At 33.6% G+C, this 15,387-nt stretch overlaps 1 protein-coding gene across 2 annotated transcripts; it reads right to left on the bottom strand.

Moving 5' to 3' along the window:
* Positions 1-3,377: 3,377 nt before the first annotated feature.
* LOC143083175 (uncharacterized) lies at positions 3,378-14,644 on the bottom strand. Of its 2 annotated transcripts, none has more exons than XM_076259410.1 (4): positions 14,606-14,644; positions 11,270-11,398; positions 10,502-10,663; positions 3,378-6,627 (listed from the first exon to the last, which is right to left on the bottom strand). In XM_076259410.1, exons 2-4 carry the CDS (start codon positions 11,386-11,388, stop codon positions 3,453-3,455), a joined length of 3,456 nt encoding a protein of 1,151 aa, XP_076115525.1. In that variant the 5' UTR covers positions 11,389-11,398; positions 14,606-14,644; the 3' UTR covers positions 3,378-3,452. The 2 variants fall into 2 exon arrangements, with proteins under 2 accessions (XP_076115525.1, XP_076115527.1); XM_076259412.1 differs by having other exon boundaries at positions 14,562-14,618.
* Between the last annotated feature and the right edge of the window lie 743 nt (positions 14,645-15,387).

The raw sequence follows: 15,387 nt of genomic DNA, 5'->3' as shown, positions 1-15,387 counted from the left end.
ATTACAGATAACCGAGGACAGATGCAAGATGATGGGGGGAAATATTGGGCCACATGAGCTTAAAATAAGTGAAAGTCTAATGAACCATGCCAAATAAACATGTGAAACTACAATATCTCCCAATGAAGTTCGTCTATTACTTAATATATATGTGAAATGAACCAGGCCTTAAGGTTTAGTGCTCACAAACATATTAAGCCTTGCCACAGTCTGTATGAAAGTATCCCAATTTTTTTTTGCTGTCTGCTATTTCAGTTTTTACCATCGCGGAGGGGACATTAAGTTTTACCCTTGTATGTCGATGCGTACGTCCGTACGTCCGTACGTCCCAAAGTTGGTTTCCGTTCTCTAACTTTTGTTAGCGCCTCAACAAAATGTTATGAAACCTATACACAATGCATATAAGTACAAAATACAGATCCAGTTCCAATATCGGTGGTGCCACTTTAAAATTTCTAGAGTTATGCTCCTTTACAAAAGAAAAATTACTGTTTTTTTTGTTTCCGTTCTCTTACTTTAGTTTGCCTCAACCAAATGTTATGAAACTTATACACAATGCTTATTACCACAAAATAAATGTTCTCGAGTTTGGAAAAATTGCAAAATTTTTCGTTTCTGTTCTCTAACTTAAGATAGCCTCAACCAAATGTTAAGAAACTAATACACAATGCTTATTGCCACAAATTACAAATCAAGTTTGATTTTTGGTAGTGTGACTTTTACTGTGCTTGAGTTATGGCCCTTTACAAATGAAAAAAATGCTGATTTTTTTTTTCTGTTTCCTAACTAAAGTTTGCCTAAAGTAAAACCATATTTTGAAACTTATACACAGTTTTCATTAACACAAAATAAAAATCAAGTTTTATTTTTGGTGGTGTTACTTTTACTGTTCTAGAGTGACATGTATGTAACCACTATGTTCCATTACAAAAGGAAAATGTTAACTTACTTGTTCCCGTTCTCCTTTAATTTGCCTCAACCAAATGTTATGAAACTTATACACATGCTTATTACCACAAAATACAGATCAAGCTTAAATTTTGGTGGCATCACTTTAACTGGTCTTCAGTTATGTCCCTTTATAACTTTATGATGTGCAAGCAGGGGGAATCATCTGTGAACACATTCCCCTTTACTGTTTTAGCATAAATAAGGTTGTAAATTTTCTAGTGACTAGCTTCACATACAGTCTATGCTTTGCTCATTCTTGTTTGCTGTACAATTACCCATAATTGACCCATTGGCAATCATAGCATGTCTCCTTATTTTTAAACAAATCAAAAATATTTGCAAAAATGGCTTTCTAAAGAACACTGCAAATGAGGTCAATTTTAGATGATTCTGGTCATCAGATATGTAAAGCTTACTCATTAGTCATGAAAATTTAGACATGGTTATCCACATCTAATATTTTAAAACATAAACTGTTATCGCAGAGATATGTCTCGCTTTTTTGTAATTTCGATAATGCAAATTTTGAAATAAAAAATAGCAACACTTTAACATGTAAGTTTAGCAAAGATTCAAAGTCAATGAACTATGACTGAAGGTATATGGCTAACAATCTCCATGGAAATGAGATGTACCAATGATAATACAACTGCATACCAAATACCGTTGACTTATCATAAGTAGTTCTCTTTAAACAAACCTAAACACAAACTAATACATGAAAACTAAGCAAAAGTTTTAAAGTCAATAGACCATGACTTAGGGGGTGGGGCCAAATAATCTCCATTGAAATGAGATTTGCAAATGTTTATACAACTGCATACCAATTGTCATTAACCTACGACTAGTGGTTCCCCATAAACTGACCTAATCACAAACTAGTACATCAAAACTAAGCAACAATTTCAAAGTCAATAGACCATGAATGATGGGGCGGGGCAAAATAATCTCCATGGTAATGAGATGTGCTGATGCTTATACAACTACATACCCATTATCATTACTTTACCACTAGTGGTTCCCCATAAACTGACCTAATCACAAACAAATACATGAAAACTAAGCAAAAGTTTCAAAGTCAATAGACCATAACTGAGGGGTTGGGGTCAAATAATCTCCATGTTAATGAGATGTGCCAATACTTATACAACTGCATACCAAATATCTTTGACTTACCACTAGTAGTTCACCATAAACTAGACCTAATCACAAACTTATAATTGTTGACGGCGCCGCCGGAAACAGCACACCTGTGTCTTGCTTTTTGACTCCGTCAAGCGAGAGAATAATAGTTATGAAAGGATTATAATTTAGTACGTCAGACACGCTTTTTCGTCTACATAAGACTCATCAGTGACGCTTGTATCAAAATATTTATAAAGCCAAACAAGTACAAAGTTGAAGATAATGTTATCTGCTCTTTGGTCCTGTTGTTGTCTCTTTGACACATTCCCCATTTCCATTCTCAATTTTAATTGTATATATACCATTCAATGAATCTGTATACCATATACAGATGTCCAAATATCCATAATAAACAGAGATATGTCTCAACTTTTTCTAAGTTTGATAGCTATTGCAAGTATTGAATTCAAATAGCAATATTTAAAAACATTTAAACTATGCATCATGCAAAGTCAATGAACTTATTATGTTGGTGCAGGACCAAATAACCCAATATAAATGAGAAATGACAATACATATAAAACTGCATACCAATAATCATTGACTTATAATAAGTGGTTACCTTAACAATACCCTGAACACAAACTTAAATTTGAAAACATTGTCAAAAAACCATGCTGAAGGTTGGGGCCATATAATCACCATGGGTAAGAAACTTGCAAATGCTTATAAAATGCATACCAAATATCATTGACTTAACATTAGCATTTTTTCAAAAACTGATCTTACACAAACTGAAAATGTAACATACATGTATGCCAAACATTTTAGGCCAATGACCATGACTGAGGGGGCCAAAATAAATAATTTCTATGGAAATGAGATGTGCCTATGCAACTATATACCAAATACCATTGATCTACCACTAGTGGTCCTTATTACACTGACCTAATCACAAACTCATATGTATGTAAAATAATTAAATGTTTAAATGTCAATAGACCATGAGTGAGGGAGAGGGGCAAAATAATCTCCAGGGAATTGAGATGTGAAAATGGTAATACAACTGCCTAGTGCCTACAAAATATCATTGACTTATAATTACTACTTATGTTTCCCCATCAACTGACGTTTCCGACCTAATAAAAAACTAATACATTGTTGACGATGCTACTGCCACCATCACCAGAAACAGCATACCTTAACATTGCTGTGTCAAGATGAGACAAAAACTGTGAAAAATATCATATTAGAAATATATCTTAATTGACTTACAGAAATAATGCAAGAACTGAGACCAGTACAGATAAAACAAATTATAATTCTTTAAAATTCTATCACAATTACAAAAATCACAAACAAATATGTAAAATATATCACATCTTATCAAGGAACAGTTTTTTAACTGGTAAATTTCCATAAGGTGAATGTGTACTGTTATATATGGATGGACTAAACAGGTCACAGGAGTAGTTAACAGAATGTGAATTAGTAGAGTTATTCCCCCTTATAAAACTTGATTTAGAATTGTTGTCTCCCTTTTCAGATAATTTTGAACTTGAAAATGAAAACAAAGAATTACTCTGAGAAAATAATGCTGGTGACCTAACACAATTGTCATTCTTTGCAAAATTTTCAACCTTTTCTGAACAAGATATGTTTTCTTTAAATCCATCCAAGTCCTCTTCAAAAGATTCAGAGAAAATAGAAATTAACGATTTATTGTTATACACTTTGTTGTCAGCCTCATCTGTTTCTGATTCTATCGGTGTAGATGAATGTCGGCTTGATTGCACTAAATCCTTTTGCTCTCCAAGCTGATTACAGACAGTTTGAAGTCTATTGTTTAACTGAAGAGGCTTGGGTCTTTTAAAACATATATCTGGACTTGGTGAAAATAAATCTTGCGATAAGTCAACACGATTACTGGTATAATTAACAATCGGTGAATTTTCTGTTGCAGTAATAATATTATAATTCATGGTTTGGTTTGCTGTTATCTCCTTTTCTGGAATTTTTTCCAACCCTGTTTTTAAACATGATTTTCTTGATTCACCATTATACACTGCAGGATTAGAATTAATTTTCATTTGGAGGTCAATCAACTGAACAGAAGTTTGATAGCTCAGCCGACGGGAAAACTTTACCGATTTCTTTGAAGTATCTTGTCTTTCGGGTCTTCTATTTTCCTGTTCTTCAAATTTATTGTCCTGATTAACATTTTCAACAAGATATCTCGTCAAACTTTTAGAAACAGCAGACGTTTCCCCAAACAAATCTTCCGATGCATTTAAATAAAGTGATTCTGAAACAAGACTGTGCCCACACTCAAATTGATTATTAAGACTGTCCTTAAAATCAGGGTGTTTCTGATCTAGAAAGGGCTGACTTTCACAAATGAATTCCAAACTGTTTTCCTTATCTACATGTAAACATTCATTTTTTGTTCCCGAACCAAACAAGTTATCTTTGAATTCTTTATCAGTTTGAGTTGCCCTTAATTCAATTGATATCGCTGGAATTTTATCTAGTTTGTTGATTTTATCACATGTTTTCAAGGAAATGTTAGGATTTACATTTGCTTGTAGGTTTTTGTCAAATTCATGACTAAGATCTTCAATATCAATATCATTCAATTCTGAGGCACAAGAAATAACATCTTCATCATCAAAAGATGTATTGTTGATGTTATCATTTTGAAGCTTTTCTTTATTATAGTGTTCTTTTATCAGGAGGGGTAACTGACTGTCAATTTCCGACTTATTATGAAGTAGAGCAGTTGATGTTTGCAGAAGTATGTTTTTTGGTTCCTTTTTTCTGATTTCATTGTCTAAGTGCTGCTGCTTTCTGTTTTTATGTGCACAAGCCTCATCAATCAGTTGTTCAAATGAATCTTCAAACATGCCATCAAACTGTTCTTCCTCTGTTTCATGTTTACATGCTACTTTTGACTCTGACATCTTCTTTGTACATGTATCGTGGTTACCATGGTTACTGTTTAGAGTTTTCTTTATTACCATACTGCTAAAATTGTCCATGTTTAAATTTGAATTTGTTTCAGCTTTTAATCTTAGCCCTGCTTTAAATTCCTGAACAGGAATATCTTTAATGCTTGTGCAACTTTTGGGCTTTCCATTTGTAACATTAACAGCTTTATTCTGCATTTGCGTTGAACCATCATCTGTTTGGTTCTCAAGTTCAAAACTTGAATCATCAAATAAATACAGCTCTAATTCTTCAGAATCTGGTACATCTTCTGGCAAATCTGGTACTTTTAGATTCTGCAGTAAGATTGATCCTTCAAGGCTAACAGACATGTTTGCACTAGAAGGTTTTAATTTTAGATTGGACTTCTTTTCCAGTTTAAAATTTGTAGATACAGCAGAACCTGCATCATTACAAACTTTGATATTAGATTGTTCTTTATGTTGAATATGACTGATAGAACTTTCGTCTTGTGAGAAAAGTGGTTCAGAGTTTGTACACATTATTTCATTCATTTCTGAACTAAAATCGACTGTTTTAAGATTATTTTTGAATTCACACCTGTTGTTTCTTGAGTCTATGCAAAGAGGGCTCTGATTAACAGAGCTTTCATCTTGTGAGAAAAGTGGTTTGGAATTTGTACATAGAACTTCCTCTTCCATCATATCCTGATTTTTTGAAAACAAAATGTTCTGGTCACCCACTGCATCTTTCTTTAGATTTGTTTTTATTATGTCATTATCCTTGCAATGTTGTCTAATTTTGAATGGGGAATCTTCTTGTAATCTATGATCAGTATCTCCATCATCTTGTGAAAACAATGGTTCAGAATCTGTCTCCAATTCCTTGTTTAAGATTGTACTTACTTTCAATTCTTTGTCAGAAAAATTCAAAAATGTTTGCTTATTATCTCCCTTAGATAGACAAATTTCTTCAGACAAGTTTCCAATAGTAAAATCATTTTTTGATGAACTTCTTTCTGCAGTGCATTCTGATTTAGAAACCTGTATTTTTTTTGAGGAATTAAAACTGGTTTGAGGTCTTCTAAAGCTTCTACCATTTCTATTTTTAGATTCTGATTGAAAAGAAGACTTCTCTATATCAGACATTTCACAACTCAACAAAGCAGTTGTCTGACCTAGAGTTATAGAACTTTGCTCATTTGACCTTGATTGTTGCGAGGAATCTGTTCCCATATTTGAATATTGCATATAAGAGGAACCAGATTTAGATTTATCTGACACATGTTCCTTGTCTACTGTTTCCTCACTGCCGTCTTTAAAGAAATTTCTTATAATCTCATAAACTGTCTTGGTTTCTCTGTTGATTGCAGGAACCATTTGGAAAGCCACCATATTTGAGCTATCTTCCTGGGAAAACATGGCATTCTGACATGCAGTACGTTTTGGCATCATCAAATCTTTTAGACATATTCTTTCCTTCCCACCACCTGCAGTAGAAGCTTTCACACCAAAGTAATAATGCTGTCCAATAAAACAATGTTTTAGTCCTAGCAGTAGAATATCTTCTGAGTTACCATACATACTTTCTATCTTTCTTAAAAACCTACAAAATTATTTAAAAGTACTGAAAGTTAAGAAAAATAATATATGGTAAAAGAATACATCTAATTTCTGTGTCATTTGGTGTCTTGTGAAGGGTTGTCTCATTAGTAAGCTGACATACCACATCTTTTTTTTTGAAAATCAACTTTAAATGGTTAAATGGAACCAAAAGTGCACACGCTGAAATGTCTCGCCTTCTTTACTAATCATTGAAATTATGTTGATAGTCCTAAATATAAAGCTTTATTACAACTGTCACATAAACTTAACATTAACCAAGAAAACCAAACATCATCCAATGAACCTTGAAAATGAGGCCACGGTCAGATGAACCATTCCAAGCAGACATATACAGCTAACAATTCTTCCATACAACACATATAGTTGACCTATTGCTTATAGTTTAAGAAAAACAGACCAAAACACAAAAACTCAACACTGACCAATGAACTGTGAAATTGAGGTCAAGTCAAATAAAACCTGCCTGACAGACATATGGGTCATAAAATATTTCCATACGCTAAATATATATGTAACACTCCCAAACGTGTCCTGTCCCCCAAACGTGTCCGATTCCCCCAAACGTGTCTATTCTCCCTAAACGTGTCCGCAATATCCAATATTCCCCAAACGTGTCTGATTTTATAACCCCCAAACGTGTCCGATAATTGTTATTCGCCAAAACGTGTCCACTATTTAACGCCAGGACGTCTCACGTCTTTTAGCGCTAATACATGAATAAAATGAATAACGTTTACGGCAATTCTATAATGGGGGACACAGTTGATGAAATGATCATTTATTAGTATTAGTTGGTTCAATGCCGGTTGTTATTGCAAATTTAATCTGTAACATATAAATCGACTTTTGACTGAAATTGCTTATAGTCCAGTTGCAAGTATTATACTCGTTTAGAGCGCACAAACATGTACAAACAATTCTAGTTCAGTTGGATTAAGCGTTTACCATAGGATAACACCAAATTAAATTCAAATATAATATATTCAGGTTAAACTATGCCTATACATATTGTTTAAAGATGTCAGTCTTATTTACAAAGCTTGTATTAACAATTAAACAAACAAAGCAAGCAAGCCAAACAAAGTTTTACTTTGCAAGCATTAGGAAATCAGCTGTAGCCTAATCCGTGAATACTGCACGGTAGGATTTTAAAAGAATTGACTTCCTTTTTTTCAACAGTTCCAATATTTTAAAAGATATTCAAATCATAAACTGTTTATCAGGTATTTTAATAAATTTTAGATTTCCAGCATCACTACTAAAGTGAAGACATACAAACAAGAGTAATAAGTCCAGTGCCAAATATTTCATGCATTATTTGAACGATATCATATTAACAATAAATACTATACATAAGTTTTATTATCATACCGGGGATTTAAGATTGGGCCTAAATTTGTTTACGTTTATTCGGGATAAACCTTGGTTAAACTTAAAAATCTAAAGAGCCAGTAAAGACCGATTTTTTTTAAAACATCACTAAGAAACTATTTGATTCTCTCAAAAAAATGGAAAAAAAAGCTCTAAAAACTATAAACTGGTAGTAAGGTTTTTTATTATGAACTTTTAGTTTCGAGCATCACTTAAATACACGCAAACAATAGACATTACGTCCAGTGGCAAATATTTCATGCATGGACAGGACGACAACATACTTTGGATAAGTTATATAATGAGATGCAGAAAAATATTTGCCGGACTGACTCTTGGATTGTACCTTAATTATTCCGGGAATTTGGGATTAGGCCTAAATGAATTGTGTACAGTTATAAGAATTTACACTTTACGGTTTTTAGGTATCTACACTAATCGTAACTCGGAATCAAATTATATTTTTTTGGAGCGGAAAAGGACAGTTTTATTTTTACGAAATATCAGTGTAACAATCTTTTAGTTCCCTTTATATTATAGGACAAGTTTGGGGGATTGGGCACGTTTGACGGATTGGGCACGTTTGGGTGTTTATTAAAAAATGGACACGTTTAGGCGTTTAAATAATACAAATGACACGCTTTGACGCCCTTTTTACAACTAGACATGTTTTGCAGTTCAGTGACGTCGATGTGGACACATTTGGGAGTATCGGACATGTTTGGGGGGAAGGACACGTTTCTGAGTGTTACATATATAGTTTACCTATTGAATATAGTATTAGAAAACAAGCCCAAAAACTCAAAAACTTAACTGTGACCACTGAACCATGAAAATGAGGTCAAGGTCAGATGACACCTGCCAGCTAGACATGTACTCCTTAGAATCATTCCATGAACCAGATATAGTAGACCTATTGCATACAGTGTAAGAAAAACAGATCAAAACACAAAAACTTAACTATAACCACTGAACCATGAAAATGATGTCAAGGTCAGATAACACCTGCAAGTTGGAAATGTAGTCCTTCCGTATGCCGAATATACTAGACTTATTGCTGATAGTATCTGAGATGTGGACTTGACCACCAAACATATAAAAAAGAAGATGTGGTATGATTGCCAATGAGCCAACTATCCACAAAAGACCAAAATGACACAGACATTAACAACTATAGGTCACCGTACGGCCTTCAACAATGAGCAAAGCCCATACCGCAAAGTCAGCTATAAAAGGCCCCGATAAGACAATGTAAAACAATTCAAACAAGAAAACTAATGGCCTTATTTATGTATGTAAAAAAAATGAATACCTTGTTCACTGATACAACAATGAGGTCGAGGTCAAGTGAAAACTGTCTCACGGGCATGAGGACCTTGCAAGGAACGCACATACCAAATAAAGTTATCCTATTACTTAAAAAAAAGGGAGAATTTAACATTACAAAATTTTTTTTTGTCTTTGTCAAGTTTCTGCGACAAAAGTCACAGGCTCGACAAAAACTAGTTCTACAAGGAGGTTGGAACAGTTTCAAGTGAGGGATATTTAGAAAAAAGTCTTTCACTCTACGTAACAATATACCCTTCGTCTTTTTAAATTTAGTTCTATATCATGTACTGCAAATAGAAAAGTTTCTTTTGAAGCAAACCTTGGTAAATGCAAACAGATTTTTTTGTGTGATGCAGATGATGTAAAATATTGTTTGTCTAATTATTCAAACACTGTTGATAATGTTTTTCTTGAGGTGATAAGAGTTTTGTATTGTGTATTGCCATTACCAATCCTCATCTTTTTTCAATGAATCAAATTTCTTTAAATGTTCAAAGAAAATATAGTTGTTGTTTTGAAATTGTATTGCTGATTGAAAAATAAACATGATAAATAAATGCAATCCAATGTTTTGAAATATTCGGATACATCATCAATGTGTAATAAATTACATTGAGGATTATTTTGTTTTAAGCATGGTAACTTCTGTTAGGTGTATATTTACTCTTAACTGCACAGGCACTTGTTTCTGTCAATATGGGGTTTACTATCCATACCCCATATTAACAAAAACAAGTGCCTGTGCCTAACTGGCATGAATCAGATCTAATCCTGGAATGTTACCCAACTACATGAATATCAAAATGGAAGTCAAGGCCTTTTGTGATTCTAGTAACAGACAAGAACCTGATGTTCAGTGGTTGTCATTTTTTTTTATGCAGAACATAAGTGTTTCACGTACCTTGTTTTTTATATGTATAGATAAGACCATTGGTTTTCCTGTTTGAATGGTACATGGTTTACACTAGTTAGTCATTTTGGTGGCCCTTTATAGCTTGCAGTTCTGTGTTGAAGACCATACTTTGACATATAAAGGTTTACTTTTACAAATTGTGACTTGGATCAAGAGTTGTCTCATTGGCATTCATACCATTTCTTCTTATATCCATAAGACAATACAACTGAAAGTCTGATCATCATGTTTGACAACTTACCTCACAAACTGGTTGGTAGACATCCCAAAATAAGGCTGCAACAAACTACCAAACAAACAAATATTAGCCAGTGTATGACCATCAGTTACCATTAATGACAATCTATATCTCCAATCTAAATCTTCTGTCGTGGAGCTACAACCACATTTTAAGCACTGCCATCTACACAAATGGAAATTAAAATGCAAGTTAGTCTATGAAAACAGAGTTTAAATTAAAACATTGAATAAATCATGTCCTCATGGTCCTGACAACGTTCTCCCAAGGATCTTATAGCACCATGCATGGTACAATTGTGCTATATGTTTACCACATGGTGCTATCTGAATAGATTTATTAATGTTTTGTATCATCATAATGGTGCAGTATTTCTAGGGAACAGTGCTTTTTCAAACCCCATCCAATGGTGCTATTTGAAAATACTAGGGAGATCACTAAGTCATGAAAATACTGGGGAGATCACTAAGTCATGAAAATACTGGGGAGATCAGTAAGTCATGAAAATACACTTTTGTTAGTATGTTTATTGTTCATGTTGAACATATACTTTTTCTTCAAAAGGTATCCAGTATGACATTAACTTCATGAACATGCTTGTAAAATACAAAAATTACTATCTGAGGATATATGTAGTCAAAATACACAAAAACAAGAAACTATAAAGAAGAAACACAAACTATCATGAGTTTGTAAACCAGTTGATTAAACATGTTAAAAGGCAATAAATATCAAATACACCATACTAATATTTGTACTAAATGTTCATACCTATCTTGAAAACAATCAGATCTAAGCTTAGAACAGCATTGTGAGCAACAAGGGTAGACAACTTGTCCATCTCTGACATCTGTTACAGTACATAATATCATGTGTCGTTTTTCTGGCATATTTGTTTACCTGTTAATAAAAAAGTTAAAAATCAAAACAACAAGAACAATGGCACTAATTACGAGACATTCTGAAATAAATTAATTTTGGTTTAACACGTCTTCTGATTGGCTGAAAGATTTTTATCTATCAGCTCAGAAACATATTTTTTTCCCATGTGACCCAGTGGTCTTGCTAGCCCAAAATAGAAGGGCACCGCGCCCTGGGTGCCCTCAGCCGCGCCCTGGGTGCCTTCATCCGCGCCCTTCTGCCCTGACGTCTTTTTCCAAAATTATCTTGTGCCGTTTTGGTAAAATTTTGTTTCATCGATTTCTGATCTCCAAGTTAATTACATATATGACACCTGTGTGATTGCCCTTAGGTTAATCATGTCATTACAATCAATTACAATGATAAAGACTTCAAAGGTGTTAATAACTAGGTAATTTAATTAAGACAATGTATCTTTTTGTCATACTTTTGATGAATGTGTAATTGAATTTAAGTCATCAAAATAAAACTATGCCTTTACAGAAATGCCTTCCATCTCAACTTGTTAGCGACAAGCACAGTTTTTAATTAACCCAAACGTGGTGGAAATTTATTTTGAAGTTACTTCCCCTGTTTTAGCTTATTACAAATTTGTGCTCTAAAAATATTATCTAGTATAAAAAAAGAGATTTGTTAACTCGTGATACACACAGAAACGTAGACAAATAAATGAGCAGTGCCTATTCTTATCATAAAAAGTGCCCTGCCCTCCACTGGCACCCTGCCCCTTTTGATTTCTAGCTAGAGCACTGCATGTTAAATACTCTTTAATATTAAATTTAGAATTGAACTAAAAGTAATGACTGCAATATATTTTGTCTATTCCAAATAATCTTAAAAATATGGTGCACACTTTTAAATTATGTTCTATATAATGTATGGGTTATTCAATGTGCACACCACATTTTATGTATATTTTTTATAGACATACTGCTGCTTTTTATAAGGTTGTCTGCATATACAACATGTATATGATATATATCATGTATATACTGATATTTTAAATACCAGCTGCACGTCACAATATGTAGGTTTTTGGATGAGCAGCAGATATTTGGCAATTTTGTTGCATGTGTATTTTTAAATTGCTCGATAGACAGTCAGGGGTACTACTTAAACAAGTGATTTCAGAATCACTTCTTCAAGTGATTTTGGCTGTGAAATATTTTTTTAAAATCTACATGTATAAATAGACACAGACTTTTTAAAATCACTGAAACAAGTAAATTGAGAGGATCACTTCAATAACTGTTTATAACTTTTTCTTGATATTTTTCTATTGGTAAAAAGACAAGAATTCCATTGAAAAAATGTACATCTTAAAATTGTCTTTTGCTTGATAAGCCTGTCAGTTTTTACAATTTATTTAAAATATGCATTTTCTGAAATAATTTGTAGATCAGGACATAACTTTGAAGTATATCATTCTAACTCTAAAGAAAACCAATCAGATTACCTAATATTGTTGACCTTTGTCTGATAATCAGAGTACATGTAGTTAATGAACATTTGATTACAGAACAATTCCCAAGGGTACTTTTAAAAGCTTTAGAGCACTAACTTACTGCCCAAGCTCACTGGTGAGGTTAATATCCATAGAAAAAGGGATAATTGCTCTGACTATGTAGGAAAATTATAGAAAAGTTTGTGAAAATATGGAAAATCAATGAAATAAGCATTTGAAGATCAAAGAAAACACCAAAATCACTTAAATAGGTGATAACTGAATTTATTAAATGACTGAAATAGGTGATAATGAAATCACTTGTTTAAGTAGCACCCCTGACTGATAGAAACAAGTGTTTTCTTAATTTGTTTTCCAAACAAACATGACAAACAGGAAGACATCCTGAAGTGATAAGTTCAGACAGGTCAAAACTAAATTCATCAACATGATCAACTTCCGTTAAGTCTGAGATTACTCTGACATCCAAAGGCTGTTTTGCCAGACAAGCTGAGACCATGGGTCAAAACAGCTGTTAGACATCAGAATAATCTTGGACTACAAATGTATGTCTGTTTTAAATACATTATGACTTGGCTGATACATGCAATGTTCGTGGTCAAAGTTTCAATATTAAAGCTGGGTCAACATATTTGGTGTCACAAAGCCATGATATACAATTTTATCAAAATCTATTACAAGTTAACAAGTTACAAGTCGACAGGCAAAAATCTCAAATGCTGTTTGACATTAATTTCTACATACAATACACCTTATATTGCTATTTGTCCACCATTACTGGATATCTCACAGGTTCCTGTAAAATTCTGACGTCATAAAACAAAATATTTGACACCACAATGGAAAAGTGATTGTTGTATGCATCAATAGTTCAAGGTGCCGGGTCTGCCGGGATTAGCGATAAGATGTATACAATGTACATGTGACATATATTAAAAGTGATAAATAAACATTTATTTAATAAACAAGAATGTGTCCATCAGCATCATTGTTAAGATTGTCCATAGAACATGGATGCCAGTGGCGGATCCAGAACTTTTCCTAAGGGGGGGCCTGCTGACTGACCTAAGGGGGGGGGCTCCAGTCATGCTTAAATGATTCCCTATATAATCAACCAAATTTTTCCCACGAAAGGGGGGGCCGGGGCCCCTCTGGATGCCCTACTCGTTCACACTATCATTTTCTATGTTTAGTGGACCGTGAAAAAGAGGTAAACCCTGAAATTTGGCATTAAAATTAGAAAGATCATAAAAAAGAGAATATATGAACTAAGTTTCGAGTTGATTAGACTCCAACTTCATCAAAAACTACCTTGACCAAAGACTATATAACCTGAAGCAAGACAGATGGACGAACAAACGGATGCACAGAACAACAAATAAAAATATGCCCCTCTGCTATCGTATACTTGTAGGGCAAAGAGGTTTGTTACAATTGCCGGGTTTACTATCCATACGAACTCCTAAAAAACACATGCTTTTTTAGGGGTTCGTATGGATAGTAAACACGGCAATTGTAACAAACCCCTGTGTGTGCATGGGGCATAAAAATAATTAAAATTAAAAATTATATGTGGGGTGACTATGGGTACTTCCACTCAGGGGTTGACCATAAGCTCTATGAATCAAATCTATATTAGACTGCTGAACATAATTGATTGATTGAAAAATGTCATACAGGACTACTATAAAGTTCATATACTTGGAAAATTACAATCGTACATTTGTTTTGAAAATGCCGCTGTACAACCGGAAACTCATATTCTAGTTAAAAATATGACGGTATGGACTAGGATGTCGTTCCGAACATAAAATTATTCTAAAGAGGTATCAAGGATTTGTACAGTACTTACTGTACAAATCCTTGGAGGTATGACCATTTTAATTTGATTAGGCATTTAGAACACAACTTCGAGAGATTTTGACTGAATGGGAAATCATATAAATGACATATAAACAAAAATAACAACATAAACTGTATCCCTTTCTTTAAAAGTTTTAACAAGATGCATGCATAATATATCAAATAAAAACTGGTATTTTTTTAATGTGACTTTTCAAAGATCTTCAAAGGGTGGACTCCAAAACGGATAATCTGTTTTTTCGTTATTGTTTACTTTTATGTTTATCATTCAAATATAAGAAGATGTGGTATGACAGGCGCGGATCCAGAGGGGGGTTCCGGGGGTTGGAACCCCCCCTTTTTTTTACGATCAATGCATTTGAATGGGGACATGTAATTGGAACCCCCTTTTGTCCTGGGTTAGGAACCCCCCTTTTTAAAATGGCTGGATCCGCCGCCCCTGTATGATATCCAATGAAACAACTCTCCACAAGAGACTAAATGAGACAGACATTAACAACTCTTGGTCACCGTGAGACCTTCAACAATGAGCAAAAGCCATACCGAATAGCCTGCTTTAAAAAAGCCCCCAAAATTACAAATGAAAACAATTAAAACGAGAAAACTAATGGTATAGTTTATGTAGAAAATAACAAACGAA

Source organism: Mytilus galloprovincialis, chromosome 7 (genome assembly GCF_965363235.1).
Source record: "Mytilus galloprovincialis chromosome 7, xbMytGall1.hap1.1, whole genome shotgun sequence".
In the NCBI taxonomy this organism is placed as follows: domain Eukaryota; kingdom Metazoa; phylum Mollusca; class Bivalvia; order Mytilida; family Mytilidae; genus Mytilus; species Mytilus galloprovincialis.
This window is presented reverse-complemented; position numbering and strand designations above follow the sequence as displayed.

Excerpts from the sequence above, each read along its gene's own strand:
- LOC143083175 (XM_076259410.1), bottom strand. The coding sequence starts at position 11,388 with ATGCCAGAAAAACGACACATGATATTATGTACTGTAACAGATGTCAGA. Across the intron at positions 10,664-11,269 it reads TCTGATTGTTTTCAAGATAG|ATGGCAGTGCTTAAAATGTG; the intron begins GTATGAACATTT and ends CCATTTGTGTAG. Across the intron at positions 6,628-10,501 it reads TCTACCAACCAGTTTGTGAG|GTTTTTAAGAAAGATAGAAA; the intron begins GTAAGTTGTCAA and ends ATAATTTTGTAG.